This window comes from Carcharhinus amblyrhynchos, chromosome 13, assembly GCF_965287045.1.
Source record: "Carcharhinus amblyrhynchos chromosome 13, sCarAmb.v2.hapA, whole genome shotgun sequence".
In the NCBI taxonomy this organism is placed as follows: domain Eukaryota; kingdom Metazoa; phylum Chordata; class Chondrichthyes; order Carcharhiniformes; family Carcharhinidae; genus Carcharhinus; species Carcharhinus amblyrhynchos.
In genome coordinates, this window is record NC_137336.1 from 19,622,345 (window position 1) to 19,642,170 (window position 19,826).

At 44.8% G+C, this 19,826-nt stretch overlaps 1 protein-coding gene across 5 annotated transcripts in view; it reads left to right on the forward strand.

Annotated features, from left to right (window-relative positions):
• Positions 1–19,826, forward strand: part of LOC145351748 (teneurin-2-like) — a 1,559,410-nt gene that overhangs the window by 840,079 nt on the left and 699,505 nt on the right. For all 5 annotated transcript variants that reach the window (XM_080201351.1, XM_080201350.1, XM_080201352.1 and 2 more), the window contains one exon: positions 12,670–12,972. In XM_080201351.1, coding sequence (XP_080057477.1) covers positions 12,747–12,972 — 226 coding nt within the window. In that variant the 5' untranslated portion in view covers positions 12,670–12,746. The remainder of the gene's footprint in view (positions 1–12,669; positions 12,973–19,826) is intronic.

A 19,826-nucleotide genomic window follows, 5' to 3' on the forward strand; every position in this document is an offset into this window, starting at 1 on the left:
GCAGTCTGTTATGTCAAAAGCCTTCTGAAAGTCTAAATCAACACCAACTATCAGTTCTCCTCAGTCAACTCTACTAGTTATATCCTCAAAGAATTCCAATAGATTCATCAAGCATGATTTCTCTTTTGTAAATGCATGCTGACTTTGTCTGATTATAACTCTGTCTTCCAAATGCTGAGTTATGAAATCATTGATAATGGACTCTAGCAACTTTCCCAGTACTGACATTAGGCTCACTGGTCTGTAGTTCCTTATTTTCTCTCCATCTCCCTTTTCGAATAACGGGCTTACATTGGCTATCTTCCAATTTGTAGGAACCAGTCCAGAGTCCAAAGAATTTTGCAAAATAACCACCAATGGATCTACTATTTCTGGGGCCGCTTCCTTAAGTACTCTGGGGTGAAGAATATCAGGACCTGGAGATTTATCCGCTTTTAATCCCATCTATTTTCCCAAAACCATTACTCTACTCATACTGATTTTCTTCAGCTCCTCACTAAAACATGTTTCTCCCAGAACTTCTGGTATATTATTCACGTCTTCTTTTGTGAAGACTGAAGCAAAGTACAAATTCAATTCCTTAGCCTTTTTCCCCCATTATAAATTCTCCCATTTTTGTGCGTAAGGGGCCTACATTTGTTCTTGTCAATCTTTTTCTTTTTACACACCTATAGAAACTTTTACAGTCCATTTTTATGGTCCCCATTTTTATACACACTTCCATAGAGTATTTTCATACTGTATTTTTCCCTTCTTAACCAATCCCTTGGTCCTCCTTTGCTGAATTTTAAACTGCTCCCAATCCTCAGGCCTATTGCTGGTCCTCCCTCATGTAATGCGTGGTGTGTGGAGAGTGTGAAACCAAAAACGCTGAGAAACATATCGCAGTCTGGCCCTATTAGAATCAACTCTTTTCACTCCTAACGCAATCTGACGTGCAATCCTTGAAATGTATATATAACTTTCAGTTACTTACATTTCTTTCATCAGTAACTTGCAAAAACTGAGTTTGATGTTTAGGATTTTAACCAAAGGCCCCTAAGTTGTGGTCAGTCTTACCAGTTGATAACTTTTTATCTTCACCAGTTTTGACCCCACTCCTCAAAGGTAGCAACTTGTTTTGGGATCCAATTCTCTGGGCAGTGTGCACGGTGTAAGTCTCAGTGGAAAGTGTTCGGAGCTTGTTTAATGATAGAATCATAGAAACCCTACAGTACAGAAAGAAGGGCATTTAGCCCATTGAGTCTGCACTGACCACAATCCCACCTAGGCCCTACCCCCATCTCCTTACATATTTACCCACTAATCCCTCTAACCTACGCATCTCAGGACGTTAAGGGCAATTTTTAACATGGCCAATCAAGCTAACCCACACATCTTTGGACTGTGGGAGGAAACCCACGCAGACACGAGGAGAATGTGCAAACTCCACACAGTCAGTGACCCAAGCCGGGAATCGAAGCCGGGTCCCTGGAGCTGTGAAGCAGCAGTGCGAATCACTGTGCTACCGTGCCGCATCATAAATAACTTCCAACCAAGTCCATACAATTGCAGCAGGTATCATTGAGTAAAGCTCAATGGCAGCAACATTGCTCAAATATTTTTCTACCCCAAACTCAGGTGCCGGGGCAAATTGTAAATCTGGGCTGGGACCAGCTGAACTCAGCAAGACTGCAAGAATAAACCTGGGATATAAACTAGCCTCGTGCACCAGCCATTCATTGCTGAAACCAACTCGGTGTCAGTGAATGTCACTGATATCACTTTTGAGATAAATGCAGGAACAAACCAAGGCACATGTCAGCTAGTTAACATTACCAGAATAAATGAGCTCAACATTTCAGCACTGGTTTTATTGCTATCCCTGAACGTCCCCATCTAGACTTCCACCACTCTCATTAGACACTATACAAAAACTGAACCAAACAATCTGGCAGCATAACTAAACCACAAAAAGTGGGATCCTGCCACTACTGGAACAAGATTATTGACCAGCTTTATCCTACAGAGGGTGGTCACAGTGAAGTTAAAGTGCCACGGCATTAATTACGAGAAGAATAAAAGGAGCAATATTGTAAACGTTAAATCTGTTATAATAAAGTCTCATTCTTTTCTGGTTCGAGTGATGCAGTTCACCTGGAGTGTATCTTTTCAATTCTGAGATCTGGATCTGATGATCGTTTTAAGTCATTCGTGGGACATGGCCGTCTCTGGCTGGCTAGCACTTATTGCCCATCCCTAGTTGCCCAAGAGCAGTTGAGAGTCAACCACATGAGCTGAAATGTTGAGCTCTTTTTTTCTGGTAATGTTAACTAGCTGACATGTGCCTTGGTTTGTTCCTGCATTTATCTCAAAAGTGATATCAGTGACATTCACTGACACCGAGTTGGTTTCAGCAATGAATGGCTGGTGCACGAGGCTAGCTTATATCCCAGGTTTATTCTTGCAGTCTTGCTGAGTTCAGCTGGCCCCAGCCCAGATTTGTGATGTGGCTGTGGCTCTGGAGTCACGTGTAGGCCAGGCCAGGTAAGGATGACAGATTTCCTTCCCTAAAGAACATTAGTGAACCAGATGGGTTTTTTCCTGACAATTAACAATGGTTTTTGTGGTCATCAATAGACTTTTAATTCCAGACTTTTTTAAAATTGTATTCAAAACTCCACCATCTGCCGTGGCGGAATGCAAAATCAGGTCCTCAAAACATTGGCTGAGTTTCTGGATGAATTATGATAATACTGCGAGGCCATCGCGTCCTAAAGGCCAGAATTTTACCCTTTACTTTCGGATGTGCTTCCAACGTGGAAGCACTGGAAATCGCCTGATATTTCAGTCAGTGGGCACACATGGGAGTCCTAAGTGTGCCCGCCAACAATTAGTCACTTCGATAAGGCATTTAAAAGTGCAGGCGACTGGAATTTAACATTTTCCATGTAATTTATCGGTCGGCACCTGGGCAACATGGGGAGGCGGCCATCCTGTTGTTTCACTTTTTTCACCCAAGGACAGCATAGAAAGGGGGCTGGAGCATTGGCTACGGGAGTTATTAGGAGTTGAGGCGAGTTTACTTTAGTCTTGAGATTTCAGACCTTTATCTCTATTATTCTGTTTTGTTCATCTTGTTCTGACGACTTTTGTTTCGTCAACTCAGTTTCTACCCTTCAGTGCATGGGGCAGTGCCATCTGCATTTCAGTAGATGGGAATTGTGTACTCCGCTGGGGGCACCTCCTCTGAGGAGGAAGTGAGGTGCAGAAGGGCGAGATGGCCAGGTGTCCGAAGACAGGCATCACAGAGAGAGACCCATGGGAGGGGAGGTGCTGGCACAAGGGATGCAGAGCACCACAAAAAACTTTGCTGCCAGTGTACAGGCAGTGATCCAGCTACCTCAACATATCTGAGGTCCAGTGCCTCTGGGGGAACATTATGACACCATTGTGTCACGAGTAGGCCAGAGATTGCCTCCAACATGTCAGTGGGCACCAAATTCCAGTACCTCTGGAGGTCACAGTCAGTAACACTCAATTTTTATATACAGATTTTTCCAGGGGCCAGTGGGGGATCTGTGTGGAGTGTCCCAATCAGCTGTCCATTGCTGTGTCAGCTGATGCTCTGTTCAGACCAGGTCTGCGCATCCATTACTGGATGCACCAAGCCATTGGGCTGAGCAAGGCAGAGATATTGCATCTATTGCTGGCTTCACCCCACATACATAGAAATATAGAAAAGAGGAGCAACAGTAGGCCTTTCAGCCCATCAAGCCTGCTGTGCCATTCAATACGATCATAGCAGATCTTCATCTCCACACAATACTCCCATACTCTTCCCATTACATGTGACATCTTTAGAGTCTAGAAATATATTGATTTCCTTCTTGACTATATTCAATGACTTGGCCTCCATGATCTTCTGTGGTAGATAGTTTCACAGATTCGCCAGCCCCCGAGTGAAAAGATTTCACCTCATTTCACTCCTTAATGGTCTAAATGGTCCCATTCAGAACACTCATGCAGTCATCAAGGTTCCAGAGGGTCAGCCAGGCGTCTTTGTAAATAGGAAGGTTTATCACTCCATCAATGTCTAGATAGTATGTGACCACAGGACCCAGATTCTGTGGAAAGTCTGTGAAAACTTCCAAGGTAGCTCCCCTGATGCATGCAGTGTGTGACACTCCCAGGTGCCCAGGCTGTTCCTGGCTGCAGCTTAGATGGACGGTTGGTTGATGGGGGACAAAGTTATTTGTTGAAAAGCTGGATCATGGCATCACTCTGGCACCCGAGGACAGAGTCAGCAGTGTCATGGCTCCAGTGATTGAGAGGACAGTAAAGCTGGGGCATTGCCAAGGTGGCAGGCAGAGTGGTGCCAGCCTCTTCTATGGTTGAAAGCTACATCCAGGGTCGGCATGCTATTCCAGTATGAGAGGTTGAAGAAGATGCTCTATAAAAAAAGCTAGCCAATGTCTTCAGACAAACAGCAAGCTTATTTTAAAAAAAACTGCTTAGGAAAGAGGAAGAACTTCAGATTTAATTAACCATGGAGATGAGGTTCCATTCCCGAGGGAAGTCCTGCATCACCCTCCAGAGCTCTTGTCACTTATTGCTGTGGTTTGCTGAGCTCTGCACAACCTGGCACTGGTAAAGGGGAACCAGTCAAGGATGAGGATATCAAGGCAATTCCACATGTCACAGAGGAAGATCATGGATCTGATGAGAAGACCGGGCAGGGTGAGAATGATAAGCCAGACTTAAGGAGACTTCAGAGACACGGGCACCAGAGAGGCTGTGATTCAATTCTCCTTCAGCTGGGCTGCCAAGGCTTCCCTTCGATCTGAGTGCAAGGGCGCTTTCTCCACATTCATGGCTAATAAAGTGCCATGACCCCAATGCCCCCGCATAACCCCCGTGATAAAATTTGTTTCCCCTGCCATTTATCGTAAGACACTGAATGAGCGCTGCACCTACGGAAAACATGAAGCGACCCTCAGGGCACTGAAACAAAATCTTGATCTATATTTTTCATGGCGATGCAAGCAAAACATAACATGGTTACCACAGTTACACAAAAATAATACATTGCAGTGACAAGATGAATGAACGTCACCCATTAAAGTCCCTTCCTGTGCTCACTGTGCCTTTTAACTTATGTTTGTGAGTGCTCTGTCTTAGTGCGCCCACCACCTCCCATCCCCCCATCATTGACTATGGCACTGGAGGCAGATTGCTGATTCTGCTGTCATGTCGGCCTTGGTGACCTGGGCGGTTGTCCCTGGTTGGCGGTTGTCCTCTAATTGATGGTGCCTGAGCAGACTCTACCTGAGAGGGTGTGCCTAGTGACATAGCTGGGCACTCCCTCGTTATTGAATCCTCAAAAGATGGTATCAGGCAGAAAAACTGCCATCTTGTAAGTAGTGCTTTCCAGGTAAGATTCGATCACCTTTCAAAATCCCAATGGGGAACAAGCCATCCAGCCCGGTTTCACAGAGATGAGAGCCATCTTTAAAGGCCCCTACCTGCACAATTTCAAAGCAAAATGACAAGCCCCCTCCCCACCCACCCACCCACCCTTCCCCCAAAGAAATGGAAACATCCTGCAGGCCAATGGAGCACCCCCACATCTTCACTACTGAGGGGCAGTAAATGTACAGGTCACTCCCACCCCACACAATACAGGTCTGAGGGTGGCCAAAACTAGCCCAATCAAAGGCATCACCCACACCAACACCCAGTCCACGAGAGAGACATTCCAATACGGAGCTGGCCCTTCCTCAGGTCCCCCACCCGCTCTCCCCCTTCAGTGCCCATCTGTTCAGGCATCACTCCTGAAGTGCTGGCCTGGTACTTCCTACTGCTACCCTGGGATTGCCACCCTGAGAGTGCCACCCTGAGAGTGCCACCCTGAGAGTGACAGTGTCATCGTGACACCATGGTACTCCAGTTTCACTGTCACTGCCAGGGTATCACTACAAGGGTGTTGGTGCCAAGATGGCAGGGGCATTGCCAAGGTGGCAGGTGGCGTGGTGCCAGCCTCTTTTACAGCTTAAGCTACTTCTTGGGCAAGCATGCTATTCCAGCATGAGAGGTTGAAGAAGACCCGCTGTAGAAGTCAGCCAAAGTCTTTAGACAAAGAACAAGCCTTTTTTTAAAAAACTAAATGCAGTTAGAACCAGCTGTTGACAAGAGGAGGCACTTGAGATCAAAGAGAAAGCCTGTTAGAAAGAACTTCTATTCAAAAAGAGGAAGTACTTCAGATTTAATCAACTATGAAGGACAACAAAAACAAACAAAGCTGCTGCCTGCTCTGAAATGCTTTAGACCTGTCAATCAGAAGGCTAGTGTAAAATTGTATGTAAATAAAGCATTTCAAAGCATTTAGCCTTCTCAGCATAGCCAGAGACTTGAAAATAAACTGGTGTGAAAAAAAAGAATGGGGCTCCACTCAACATCTGTGGTGAAGAGAGGAAGATTTGAACCTTACTGGAGCGCCAACTGATTTTATCAACTATGAACTGTTCAATCAGCATTGTAGCTGTCAATCAAGGCAATGGTCAGACAGCATCTGTGGCTCATTCAGGCGACAAAGAGGAATCCCACTCGTGAATCCAAATCGCCTGTCAATCAGAGTACTTCAATGGGATCTGGTCACACCTGGGGCTTCTAAGAAAAAGAAAGGGAATCACTCTCGTGAAATTCATTTGGGATATGCTGAGATCATTAAAGGCATTATGTAGATCTTGGTCTTTCTTTTCTTCTGTCAATACAAAAGGATCTTCACCATTCATTTTGTCTGTGTCATTCTGAGATTGGAAATCGTGGAATCATTGAATGATTCTCCGAGAGAGCCAGGAGACCATTTGCCGCATCAAGTTTGTCAGCTCTTTGCAAGAGCAATCCAGGCGGACTTGCACCCTCATCCTTTTTCCAGAGCTGTGCGTTTTTTCCCCTTCGAGGACTCACCAAGCTACCTTTTAAAAACCCTGATTTAACCTGGTTTCAAAAGCCCTCCCAAGTAGTGCATTACAGATCATAATGGCTTGCTGTGTAATTCATTTTTCCTCATGTTGCCTTTGCTTCTCTTGCCAATCACCTTACATTTGTGTTCTGGACACTAATGGGAACAGTTTTTCTCTGTCTGGACCTGTCATAACTTTAAAAATCCTCCATCTAATCACCTCTCAACTTCCTCTTCCCGAAGGAGAGCAGCCCAGCTTCTCCAATTTATCCTCATTACCGACATCCCTCACCTCTGGAACCGTTCCAGTAAATCTTTTCAATAAAGCCACATCCTTTGTGAAGGGCGGTGCCTGGAATTGGACACAATAGCTGAACTGCTACTTTATGCAGATTCATTGTAATTTGCTCAAGGCAAGTTCTGATGCTGTTTGGTGGGGGGGGGGTGGGTGCAAAAAGTTGTATCCCTCTCCGAGATCCCACCCACCCTGATCCAGATGCAATCGCTCATCGTGGGATAGGCTGAGACTCGATGGGTGGTGGTGGTGGTGGTGGACCCATCCTTTCCCAAATTAAGATTCTAAAGTAGCTGACTGAATATCTGTTCCCATGCAGCCTCATTTTTTTAGGCTTGTGGGCGCAGGTCAGAGCAGGGTGGAAAACTGAAAAATCACGGGCATAGAAACATTGACACTAGAAGGAGGAGTAGGCCATTTGGCCCTTCAAGCCTGCTGTACCATTCATTTTGATCATGGCTGATCATTAAATTCAGTATCCTGATCCCCTCTTCCATATCTCTTGATCCCTAAGCTCTGTGTCTAATATCTTCTTGAGATCACATTTTGGCCTCAACTACCTTCTGTGGGAGTGAATTCCACAAATTCACCACTCTCTGGGTGAAGAAAATTCTCCTCGCCTCAGACCCCTAGTTCTGGATTCCCCCACCATCAGAAGCATTCATTCATTCTGAATCCACCCTACCTAATCCTGTTAGAATGTTATAAGGTTCAATGACATCTCTGGGATCTATAAAATAGCCCCCACCACCCCCTCCACTTCTGATTCCCCCGGGCTATCCCCGACACTCCCACCTTCAGGACTTACCTCAAGCGCAGTCCCAGGACGTAGGGTCAGGCACAGCAATGCAGTACTTCTTCTGGCCATTGTAGCACTGTGCCTGGAAAGGCTGGAGACCCATCGCTTGATCAGATTGGCCAACTTGGTGGGACTTCCTTCCAAAAGCAGATGGAAGCCCTGCCTACTGCCAATCAGTGCTCAACTGAATGTGAGAGGGGCCTGTCAGAGTCAGCAGGAATGGCTTATTTTTCAATTCAGGATCATGTATGTTGTTTTAATTGTTTCTTCCTCGTGCCCAACCAACGTCAACAATTTGTGTGTACATAGCCTCAGGTCTCTCTGCTCCTGGATCCCCTTTAAATTGCACTCTGTATTCTGTGAGGCCTCGCCTCTTTCTTCCTACCAAAATTCATCACTGTGATCTTCTCTGCGTTATTTATCTGCAGTGTATCCGTCCATTCCAGCTGCCTGCCCAAGTTCTCTTTAAGCCCAGCACCACCACCCTCACTGATATGATTTTGATTTATTATTGTCACGTGTACATAGTGAAAAATATTGTTTCTTGACGCGCTATACAGGCAAAGTATACCTTTCATTGAGAAAGAAAGGAGAGAGTGCAGAATGTAGTATTAGAGTCATAGCTGTTTACTACAGTGGGACAGGTGCTCAAGCTAGATTCAGAAACAAATGTGGGTCATTTGTCCCCAGTCCACAACAGCCATCCCTGTAGCCAGAAATCAGAAGGAATATCAACAGAAATTCCACAACATGAAAGTATCAAGAACCCAGTCTACATCAACGGGGATGAATTGGAAATGGTTGAGAGCTTCAAGTTTTTAGGTGTCCAGATCACTAGCAACTTGTCCTGGTCCCTCCGTGTGGACGCTATAATTAAGAAAGTCGACCAACGCCTCTACTTTCTCAGATGGGTCAAGAAATTCAGCATGTCCCGTACGACTCTCACCAATTTTTAAAGAAGCACAGCAGGAAGCATCCTGTCTGGATGTATCACAGCTTGGTATAGCTCCTGCTCTGACCAAGACCGCAAGAAATTACAAACGGTCATGAACATCGCCCAGTTCATTACATAAATCAGCCTCCCACTCATTGATTCTGTCTATGCTTCCCACAGCCTCAAAAAAGCAGCCAGCATAATCAAGGATCCCACGTTCCCAGGACATACTGTCTTCCACATTTTCCTGTCGCAGTAAAGATACAAAGGTCTAAGATCACGCACCAACCAACTCAAGAACAGTTTCTTCCCTGCTGCCATCAGACTTTTGAATGGACCTACCTTATATTAAGTTGATCTTTCTCCACACTCTAGCTATGACTGTAACACTACATCCTGCGCCTTCTCCTTTCCTTCTCTATGTACTGTAGGAACGATAAGCTTTGTATAACGTGCAAGGAATAATAATTTTCTCTATAAAACAATAGATGTGTCAATAACAAATCAAGTCAAAGATAGAAGTCATGGCAAACAAAATTTAGGGTGGGGAGAATTGATATGTATCAGCTTCATCTACTTAATTCTTGCACCTAAGTGTGTAGCTTTTTGCATTAACATAGTCCTGTTAGCAGCAATTGGTGTTGAATTATAGGCAGCTCTGGGCTGTTCACACAAACCAAATGACTTACCCAAACTCACATAGATTTGGATCTTCCCACCAAGCGGAGGAAGGCTGGATTTATATTTACCTTAGAACTAAACCACTCAGGTCTTGACTCCAACTGTATTCGATATTTGATGTCCTGAAGATTTTGGGAACCTGATGCCAATTAAAATCCTACCTTTTACATTGGAGCAAGGGACCGCATTAGAAATGCAGAATGTGCAATTCATTCCAGCTGGTTTGTGAATAATTCCTGAACACGGCTCTTTCCGTGGCTTTGGTGTCTAACCTGACTGTAGTGCAGTCTCCCTAATTTGACCTTTGTTTCAAGGGCACGCGTGCAAGATTAATAAATACCACAGTTCTGCTAGCAGTCACAGGGGTCTGGCAAAAAGGCTGTTGAAGCTGTCATTCCCACAGGGAGTCTTGGCTTCTACTCATTTTTAACGTAACCTTCTCTGCATTCTCGGGTGCCCTTGAGCACCCCGACTTGTATAATCTTTGACAGCTAGGAGCTCCTGTAATATTTTAGAGATCACAGCCTAGTGGGAAAATGTGACCGGCTGTTATAAAGCAATGAATTTTAAACCTGGATGGCGACAAATTCAGACTTTCAGTGACAAATTGGAAGATTTTTTTTTTGACATCACGTATTCCATTATACGATCTTTCATTGATTTCTGGTTTATATTTTAATCAGTTTCTCTTAATGTGGAATTGTATAAATGTTTTTTTTTAAATGTAGATCTCCACTTGCTTCCATAGTTTGAAGGGGGTTTAATAAGGTATGCCTTCCTTTTGCAAGCCTTGTTTGACTGAGCTGCAGCTCGAGTCAAAAGCAAATAGTGACTGAAGTGAATGATGGGGACTGACTGCCTCTGGCAGAATCTGCTAATCCATCAGTCCAGGATCTGTAACCTTTACGGCAGTCACAAGCCTGGATGTCAGTCATTGTTCTTTGCTTCAAGCTGTGAAACTGTTTGTCTTTCTCTGTTTTTTCTCTTGCGTGCAATTCACCACACCCCCGCCTCCACCACCACCCCCCCCACCTCCTACCCCAAACAGCCACTGCCTTCCCACTCCCCCAACACACACACACACCTTCCGCATTTGTGATTGTCTCTCTACATTTTCGTCAGCCCTCCTGGTATCTGACCCAGAATCTCTTTTTTTTCTAACATATTTTGTTGGTGTCAAATTTTTATATAGAGGCATTTTCAAGTGACCCTACTTTAAAAAGGCAATAAGCAGTGCAATTATATCACTGCCAGAGTGATCAGGAAACAAAACTTCAGTGATAATTCATTCTTAGAACAGTAAACGTAAATAAAACATGAGGTCCTCGTTTTACCTGGACCTGGTTCTGACATTGAGTATTCCACCAGGAATGAAGGTCCAGCGCTTGTAAAAGTGCCATCATGCCGGCACCGAGGACTCTCTACTTCTGTTCCTATCCGGAAGTCATTCATTAATTATAAGGGGTGTTCTGCTAAATGCACTTTCAAATGAAACAAATTCACTTTGTGATCCTTGTACAGTGGCAGGAGACAGCTTGGCGTATATTTAAGTGGAACAAGGAAAGACTTCCATTTGCTGTCGTAAATTGAAATTGACAATGATGTAAGAATGTTGACATCAGTCTGGAGTAAAGAACCTTTTTCGAATCAGATCTACTTTTCTTATTTATGGGGCATGGGCATCGCTGACTGGCCAGCATTTGTTGTCCATCCCTAGTTGCCCTTAGAGGGCAGTTGAGAGTCAACCACATTGCTGAGATTCTGGAGTCACATGCAGGCCAGATCAGGTAAGGACGGCAGATTTCCTCCCCTAAAGAGCATTCGTGAACCAGATGGGTTAAGTTGCCCATCAGTGTCAGGAGGATTAGCTAGGGTAAATGCATGGGGTTATGGGGATAGAGGCTGAGTGGGATTGTGGTCGGTGCTGACTCGATGGGCTGAACGGCCACTTTCTGCACTGTAGGATTCTATGATTCTATGATTTTCTACAATCGACAGTGGTTTCATGGTGATCAGTAGATTCTTAATTCCCAATTTTTAAAAATTGAATTCAAATTCTACCAGTTGCTATGGCGGGATTCGAATCCAAGCTCCCAGAACCTTGGCTGAGTTTCTGGATTAATAGTGTAGCAATAACACCGCTAGGCCAGTGCCTCCCCAATGCAGCCCCTGTTCCAGATCAACTCCAGTAGGAGGAGCGCCAACAAATTTCTTCTCACCCAATTATCTCGTCTGCTCTCCCATCCATTTTTCCCCTTTGCAATATCATTTTCCAGGAGAGACGATTCTCCGGCCAGTCGTCTGTAAAGGGAGCTTCGCAAGTTGTGCAAGAATGCATTACCTTCTGATGGTTTCCCAGGGCAGCGAGCAGAGTAGCTTCCATGATGCAGAACCACCCCTTGCCCCATTGCCTGAAACAGAATGAGTTTTATAGGGGGAGGGTGGGGAGCAATTAGGGGAAATGCAGAACCCAGTTCTCACCTCGATCACATTCATTTTGTTTAGCGTTACCAATGAATGTGTACTTTATAAAATGCTGCTGTGAATTTACTGTACATACCTCTACCGGTCGCATTCATAATGTCTATTCCTCCACTGATCCATTACGCACTGTTATCTTTGAGATGTTTCATGACCTGCTGTATGCCCAATGGGGAAATGTGTGCTCAGAGATCAGAAGACAGTCTATCTTTATTCAGCTGCTGTAATCCAACCGAGAAGCTCGGAAAATAATTCTGATCACCACCACAGCTCACCTTGCTCTCATGAATCAATTCCCTCTTACAGTGGGGACACTTACACAGCCTCTGACACCGGGATGGGGTGCCTAAGAGCAAAGAATGAGTTTTCAGCCGGTGTTAACCTATCAGCCACAGGTCCAAGATGTTTACTCCCAGACATAACAGATTGTCTGCTTCTAGCCAATGTGCACTGTGTATAAATCATTTTCTATTTTTCTAGAATGGGGTATTGAGTTGGGTGTGTTGACTCAAGGCTATCGTTGTATTTTGTTACAGGCTACTGTGAATTGAAAACCTTCCAGCATACAAGAGTGTGGTTTGCTAACGGCTGATAGACGATTCCCTTGTGAAGTATGGATGTCAAAGACCGCAGGCACCGCTCCTTAACACGTGGCAGGTGTGTGAAAGAGTGTCGGTACACCAGCTCCTCACTGGACAGCGAAGAGTGCCGAGTGCCTACACAGAAATCCTATAGCTCGACTGAAACTCTGAAAGCGTATGATCATGATGCCAGACTACATTATGGCAGCCGTGTCACAGAGCTAGTCCACAGGGAATCAGACGAGTTCTCCAGGCAAGGTAAAGGTGATTGAGTTTTTCATCTTATGCTGTAATCGAAGGAAAATTAAATATTAGAGAAATGTTCTCAAAAGTTCATCGCACAACCTTGATCCTTTGTACACCGAGGCATTTTTTTTCATTCGTATGGTTGGGGAAGCATTGGTAGTTCAATGCAGAGGTGAGGAATAAGTTCAGTGTCTTCAGCCGATGCAATAACATGAATGGCTGTGGTGTCGCTGGAAGTGGATCTTTCAGGGCGTGGGAAATGGGCTGACTTGACGGGCCACATTCCCAGTTTCAGCTGTCCTTTGTAGTCTGCTTGCAGAGCAAGTGTCCACATCTTCCTCGGTCCATGCGCAAGTAGTTGAGGGTTGTCCAGATTTTCTGCGGAAGATCGAAACCTGGGACTTCATCACTTTGGTCAGTTACCAGGTTCTGATCAGTGACATTTGCATTCATCCGGAGAATTCATTCAGAGAGGCAAGGGCTATGATCAGTTTGTGTGGTGTGTTCCAGTTGGGGCAACGGGGATTCAGACGCCGGCCTGAGTTGTTCTTGAGGTCCTGTGTCAATATGGCAGTTCCTTGCGGAGAATGCTTTACCTGTGAATATGAGGAGGTTCAATGTGCGTGAGCACAGGAAGCCATTTGATGGGAATCTCAACATCCTAGAATCCTCTTGCCTTCCCAAAGATGTGTATCTGTAACATTTGTGGAACTGCCCCGGAAGCAGATGGAGCAGTAGGGCTTGGGCTGACAAGAGGGAATAAAGCAGACTGAAATATAATGAGTATCTTATAACGATAGAGAGCTGAAATATATAGTACACTATATCCTGAAACTGAATTTCAGGGGAAAGGATTCCTCAAATAACTGACAAAAATTTGCAGCAACATTTGTAAATCAATCTATCATGAGAAATGTACGGTGTTTTCAAACCATTTCTGTACATCTGATGGAATTGTTGACTATCTGGAATGAGAATATAAAGACTGTGAACTTCTTCAATGAGTTTGCAGCCTCCAGATTACCCCAGTATTGACCAGTCCAGAGGGGAGATATATTCACATAAAGGGGAGCTTGTGCTCTATATTTTTTTCAAGACAGAAGGAGGCCTTTTGGCCCATCAAGTCAGTACCGACTCTCTAACAGAGTACCTTACCCAGTTCCTCTCCCTGTAACTATACCCGTGGCTAATCCATCTAATTTACCTATCTTTGGGCACTAAGGGGTAATTTAGCATGGCCAGTCCACCCAACCTGTAATATCCTTGGACTGTGGGAGGAAACCCAGGCAGTCACAGGGAGAATGTGCAAACTCCCCACAGACAGTGACCCGAGGCTGGAATTGAACCTGGGTCCTTGGCGCTGTGAGGCAGCAGTGCTGACCACTGTGCCATTCTATGATGGTCATTGGGTGTCTGCCACATGGAAAACCAGCAGTTTCAAAGTAGTACCATGACACTGTGCCAGCAACCTATTTGGATTAGGAAATCAGCATTTAACACAAATTACCTGCTCACCAAGTCAGCATGTCTTCACCCTGCAGGCATACTTTCCATGGGCTGCCAGTAAGTTGTAAGGGATTTTTTTTTGTTGTTTAGCTGGGAGTCTTGTTCTATCAGTTCCATAATTTGGACAAGAAGACAAACAAAAACTTCCACTATTAAATGAACTTTGAACCAGCAGATTGACAGCAGTAACAAAACGCTGGAAAATCTCAGCAGGTCTGACAGCATCTGTGTGGAGGCAATAGAGCCAAAGTTTCAAGTCTGGATGACCTTTCGTCAGAACTGAGAGCAAAGAGAATCAGCAGAGATTTATATTGTGGGGGTGCGGTGGAGAATGTAAATGAGAGTGCAGAAGACTGAGAATGTGCTAAAAGTGTCCATAAAGTGATCAGAATGTGTGAATGGCAAAGCAGAGATGCAGAGGTACAGATGGTTGAGGGACTACCTGGGGGTTTTGGCAGTTGCCTGAAAGAGGGTTGGGGGCTGGAGGGGACACGGAGGAGAGCTGGAATGGAGAAGCGAGAAAGAAGGATGATGAGATTAAGTTAAATTTTTTTTAATGGAAATAGGGAGAAGGTGGAGGAGAGAGTTTGTGCTCTGAAGTTGTTGAACTCAATGATCACTCCAGAAGACTGTAAAGTGTCCAATCAGACATTGCTCCAGTTTTGTTAAGGTTTTTCGAATCCAGGTTTACTTTTTTTTATTCATGGGAGACGGGGATTGGTTTTTAAAGTGGAGTCGGCAATAGGAGACCTGGATAAAATTGGGCTTCTGACTCCAAGCTATATCATAGAGACATATTGTTAAATGTCAATGCCCTAATTGGGCCAAGGATGGTTTCGGAACCCAGTTAGTGCTGTCGAACATTACCAGGAACTGGGGCCACCTGCACAGCATGAGTGGCAAAAGCAGATGGCATCCATGATGGGGGCTGCCACCGCCTAATAAAGGAGAAGTAGACCATGAGGGCCTGCAGTCTCATGGTGCACGTAAGCCACCAAAGGAGCCATTGAATGATGCTGCACCCAATCTGCTACAAAAATCCACAGTGCCAAAAGTTTATCTAATTAAAAAAAAATCACAGTTTGCTGCATTCAGCCCAATAGCTGCACACCACAATGTTTGGATTTGCCAATTTATGATTTGAAAATCACCTTCTGGTCCACCCCAGTCCATTAACAAGCTCCTCAAGGAGCTTAATATGCCATTAATTAGAGGCGAGTGGGTTCCTAACTTGCTCACTCTGCCCCAGCCTTCGGTTTGAAAATTTCAGCACTTTCAAGAGACGCCAGGGCATTGATACATATCCAAGAGTATGCCCGCTTCAAAGCGCACCCACTCCTGTTCTGATCCCCAAAGGGTGTTTGAGAACCCTGTGGCCACTATGAGTCCAGAACTAAGGGGTCAAAATTTGTGGACAAGGGGTAAACCTTTTAGGACTGAGGTGAGGAGAAATTTCTTCCCCCAGAGAGTGTGAATCTGTGGAATTCACTACCACAGAAAGTCGTTGAGGCCAAAACATTGTGTGATTTTAAGAGGAAATTAGATACAGCTCTTGGGACCAAATGGATCAAGGGATGTAGGGGGAAAAGGGGGGAAATCAGGAGATTGAATTTGATGATCAGCCATGATCAAAATGAAAGGTGACGGAGCAGGCTTGAAGGGCCGAATGGCCTACACCTACTTCTAGTTTCTATGCTTCTGTATATTTTAATGTTCCTCTCAACTAGCTTCTCAACCTCACCGCACACAAAATACATTTCCTTTCTCTTCAGCACGGGAATCAGTTTTCCATTATATAGTTTTCTCAATTTTTTTGAACACATTGACATGCGAAAGAGCTTTATTCCTAGATTTTAGCTTAATCATTGCAGTAGTATTAGACATTTTAATGGTGTACCTAATGCTTCATTAAGAAGGAGCTCTCAAAGTGGTCTGGAAGCAATGTGAGAGCGGTTCAGAAATTGTTTGAGCAATTTGCTGTCATTTCCATTAGACTCTATTGCCTCCCTAAGCAAAAATAAAAAATGAAGAAAGCCATTGGAAAGGGGAATTTGAAGCAAAGCATCAATTATTAAAATTCTATTAAAGTTAAGAAAGTAATGACAAGTGTGTGTTTGCAGTTCTTTTCCAGACACAACAGGTGAAGTTGCAGAAACGAGCCTTGTGATGGAGCAAATTAACTTTGTGTGGGGTTCTCCGTGTGAACTTTTCCCAAACAGTACAGATGCAATGAACAAAAATCATAAGATGCAACCCCCTTTCTCCTGGTGGCACAGTGGTTGGCATTGTTGCCTCACAGCACCAAGGACCCAGGTTCAATTCCTGCCTTGGGTGATTGTGTAGAGTTTGCACATTCTCCTTGTATTGGCATGGGTTTCCTCCAGTTTACTCCACCACTCCAATGATGTAAGGTTTGGTTGATTGCCCCTTAGATGTGTAGGGTAGATGGGTTAGCCATGGTAAATGCGTACAGAGTTACAGGGATAGGGTGAGGGAGGGGACCTGAGTAATTGGTGCAGATTTGATGGGTCAAATAGCCTCCTTCTGCACTGTGGGGATTCTATGGTACTATAAATAGGAGAGCTATGCACCAGCATTATTCGGACATCAAGTGATAACAAATGGGGAGATTCTGATAATTTCAGATCTTGTAAATCCGTAATAAAAATAGAAAGTGCCAGGAATCTGGCAACATCTATGGAGAGAGAAACAGAGTCCAGGACTTGGGTCCAAGCTCCATTGAGGGCAAAGCATTTTCCTCTCCAGAGGGATTGCTATCCAAAGGGATAGTGCACAATCCTGGACTCTTTAATTAAGCAGCCAGGAATTTCCCATGTTCTTCGCAGTGAGCTGGCAAGATGTTGATATCATATCCAGAGGTCATAAATAGACTGCTCTTTCAGGTCTGATGTGGTTTCACTGCAATTGCAAATCATTAAAACTGTGACCCCCTCAACCCCACCCCTCCACCACCACCACTCCCCTCCCCCCTCCCCCCTCCCCCCTCCCCCCTCCCAACCACAATCTCCCACCTTCATGGGAACACCCTATGCTGGGTCTGTGTCCTCCAAAATTATGCATGTGCGGCGAGGCAAAGGTGTTTGCAAGCCTTTCAAAGTCATATGCAAGAAGCCTCCTGCACACCCTATATCTTTGCCCTCCTCTGTGACAGTAGATCTCCCCTTTCCCCATTCTGCCAACACTTAGTTAATGACTCAGGAAACCCGACGGGAAAGGAACATAATTTATTACAGAAAGCAAGATAAAACCACTACAATGGTGTACTCACACAAGTCTCTGCCTGGGACTATGGTTCACACTCAGTGAGCCCTAGAGGGCAATCAATTAGTGATTTCCCATGGTCCACATGGCTGTTATCCGACCACCACCCCCCACCCCTGGGATCTGAGGGCTCCTCAAGGAGCTTAACAGCTGTTAATAAGTTCCAGTTGCACAGGCTGCTGCCTATTACCAGGAGAACTCAAATACAATGAGTGTAAAATTTTCACAGAATTATCACATCCAGAGTCCTCTTTTATTTCCAAATCCCCTGTAACAAGATTCAGTGCCCCTTTACTCATCATTGTCAAAATCTCACCCACCAACTCCCACCCTTTAGCCCTCACCATACCTTCCTATCAACAGTTCCCTCAGTACTCAAACCCTAGGAGTTATCTACTGACAGCACAGATCCATTTCTGAACTCCTTCTCCTGACCCTTTCCCTGCGCACAGCACACTTAACAAATCCCCCTTATTGGCCATTCTCCAATACAACCCATCTCACCCTCCCCCTCCATAAATCACTTCATCCATTCCACGACCCCCATAGGCAGTCCACTCTTTTGCTTCACGCTCCCAACCTCCCCTTCACCCCTCAAAGCCTTTTCTCCAGTCCCTCTTCTCCATTGCTGTCCTCCCCATCTAATGCCTCGACCCAGTACAGACCATCACTGCCCTCATGCAGCCTTAGCTCGAGAATCCATGTCATAGATGCTCCACCCATCTACTGCCGCACCAGATCCATCAGAGTCCAAGGTCGCTGGAGGCCTCCATCTCTTCCAGGCCTTTGTTTAGGTAAGTCCTGACGTACTCACTCCGTGATGGTCTGGATGTTTTCTTGACCAACGTGAAATTGTGCTGGTGGGGGGAGTGGAGCAATGATTGGATGGTTGGGGAGGGGGGGGGGGGGGTTAAATTCCAGTCGGGACTTTATTTGCTTGCTGCCAAAGGGAGGTGAAAGAGTTTCCTGATGGCCTCTGGCAAAAGGACACTTGTGATTATTGTCCCCCTCCTGCCCTGACGCCTGCTAATGGCAGAAAGAAATCTCACAACGCCAAAGATTTCTTTCTGTTTTATCCCACTCCAGCGCTGGCATCTCCACCTCATGACTGCCAAAGGCAGCAGCGGAGCAGGTAAAGGGACGGGTTGGGAGCGGATATTGATTCTTCGATAGGTATATTTTAAATGGCTCCGGCTGTCTGTGTCTCTGGGATGTCTGAATGATAATCTTCACCATGGAAAAGTTCTTACTTGGTGAGCATGTGACTAGCTGCAAGCAATTTGAAGCAGTTATCATATTTAGCAGGAAATGTCCAGAAGGGATTTCTTTGTTCTTTCAATGCCCTTGTTCATTAAATCAATTAAGTCAAAAATTATTTGGTGACTAAGGCAGTTGATTTGAAATTTTAAGCTGTTCAGGTTGAGAGCCAGTGAGGCAGATAATTTTCCTATTTCTGATTGCTGAAATATTTAGGGAAATGTATGGAGAAAGTGGCAATATCCAACCATTAAACATCTCGACGCACAAGATCTGTTAACTCTGTCTGTCAGTCTACTTCAAAGGAATGGCAATAACATAAAAGACATCTCAAGGCATAAATCAGAGCTCTAGCTGCTGTGCTTTGGTTGTGGATGAGATCTGAACTGCACGAATAAACTGGAGTTCAAATCCTCTACATGCATCTTTAAAGGCTCAGTAAGAAACTTACTTGACTCTTTTCGCTTAAAAGTAGGATCCCATATCGCTATGCTGTTTAAAAGAAGGATGGACTGGTTTATTTTTTAAGTACTGCACTGTTTTAACGTCTTGCTGTTAAGTGCGACTTCAGTTCGGACAACTCTTGCTTAGAAAAGTGCCTTTTCGTTGTATGCACAAGACAGTAATGTTGGCTAAAACCCAAAGCAAGATATAAATTAACCCTCTTAGCTCCCACTGTTGGTGCCCAGCAGGGACTGAAAGCCAAGTAGGTTTTATTTATTTGGCCATGTTAGTGTGTAAGCACAGGTGATCTGAGTTTTTACGATGAAGATCAGTGTCTAATTACCTGTTGCTGTTCACTTCTGACAAAATTGCTCTGG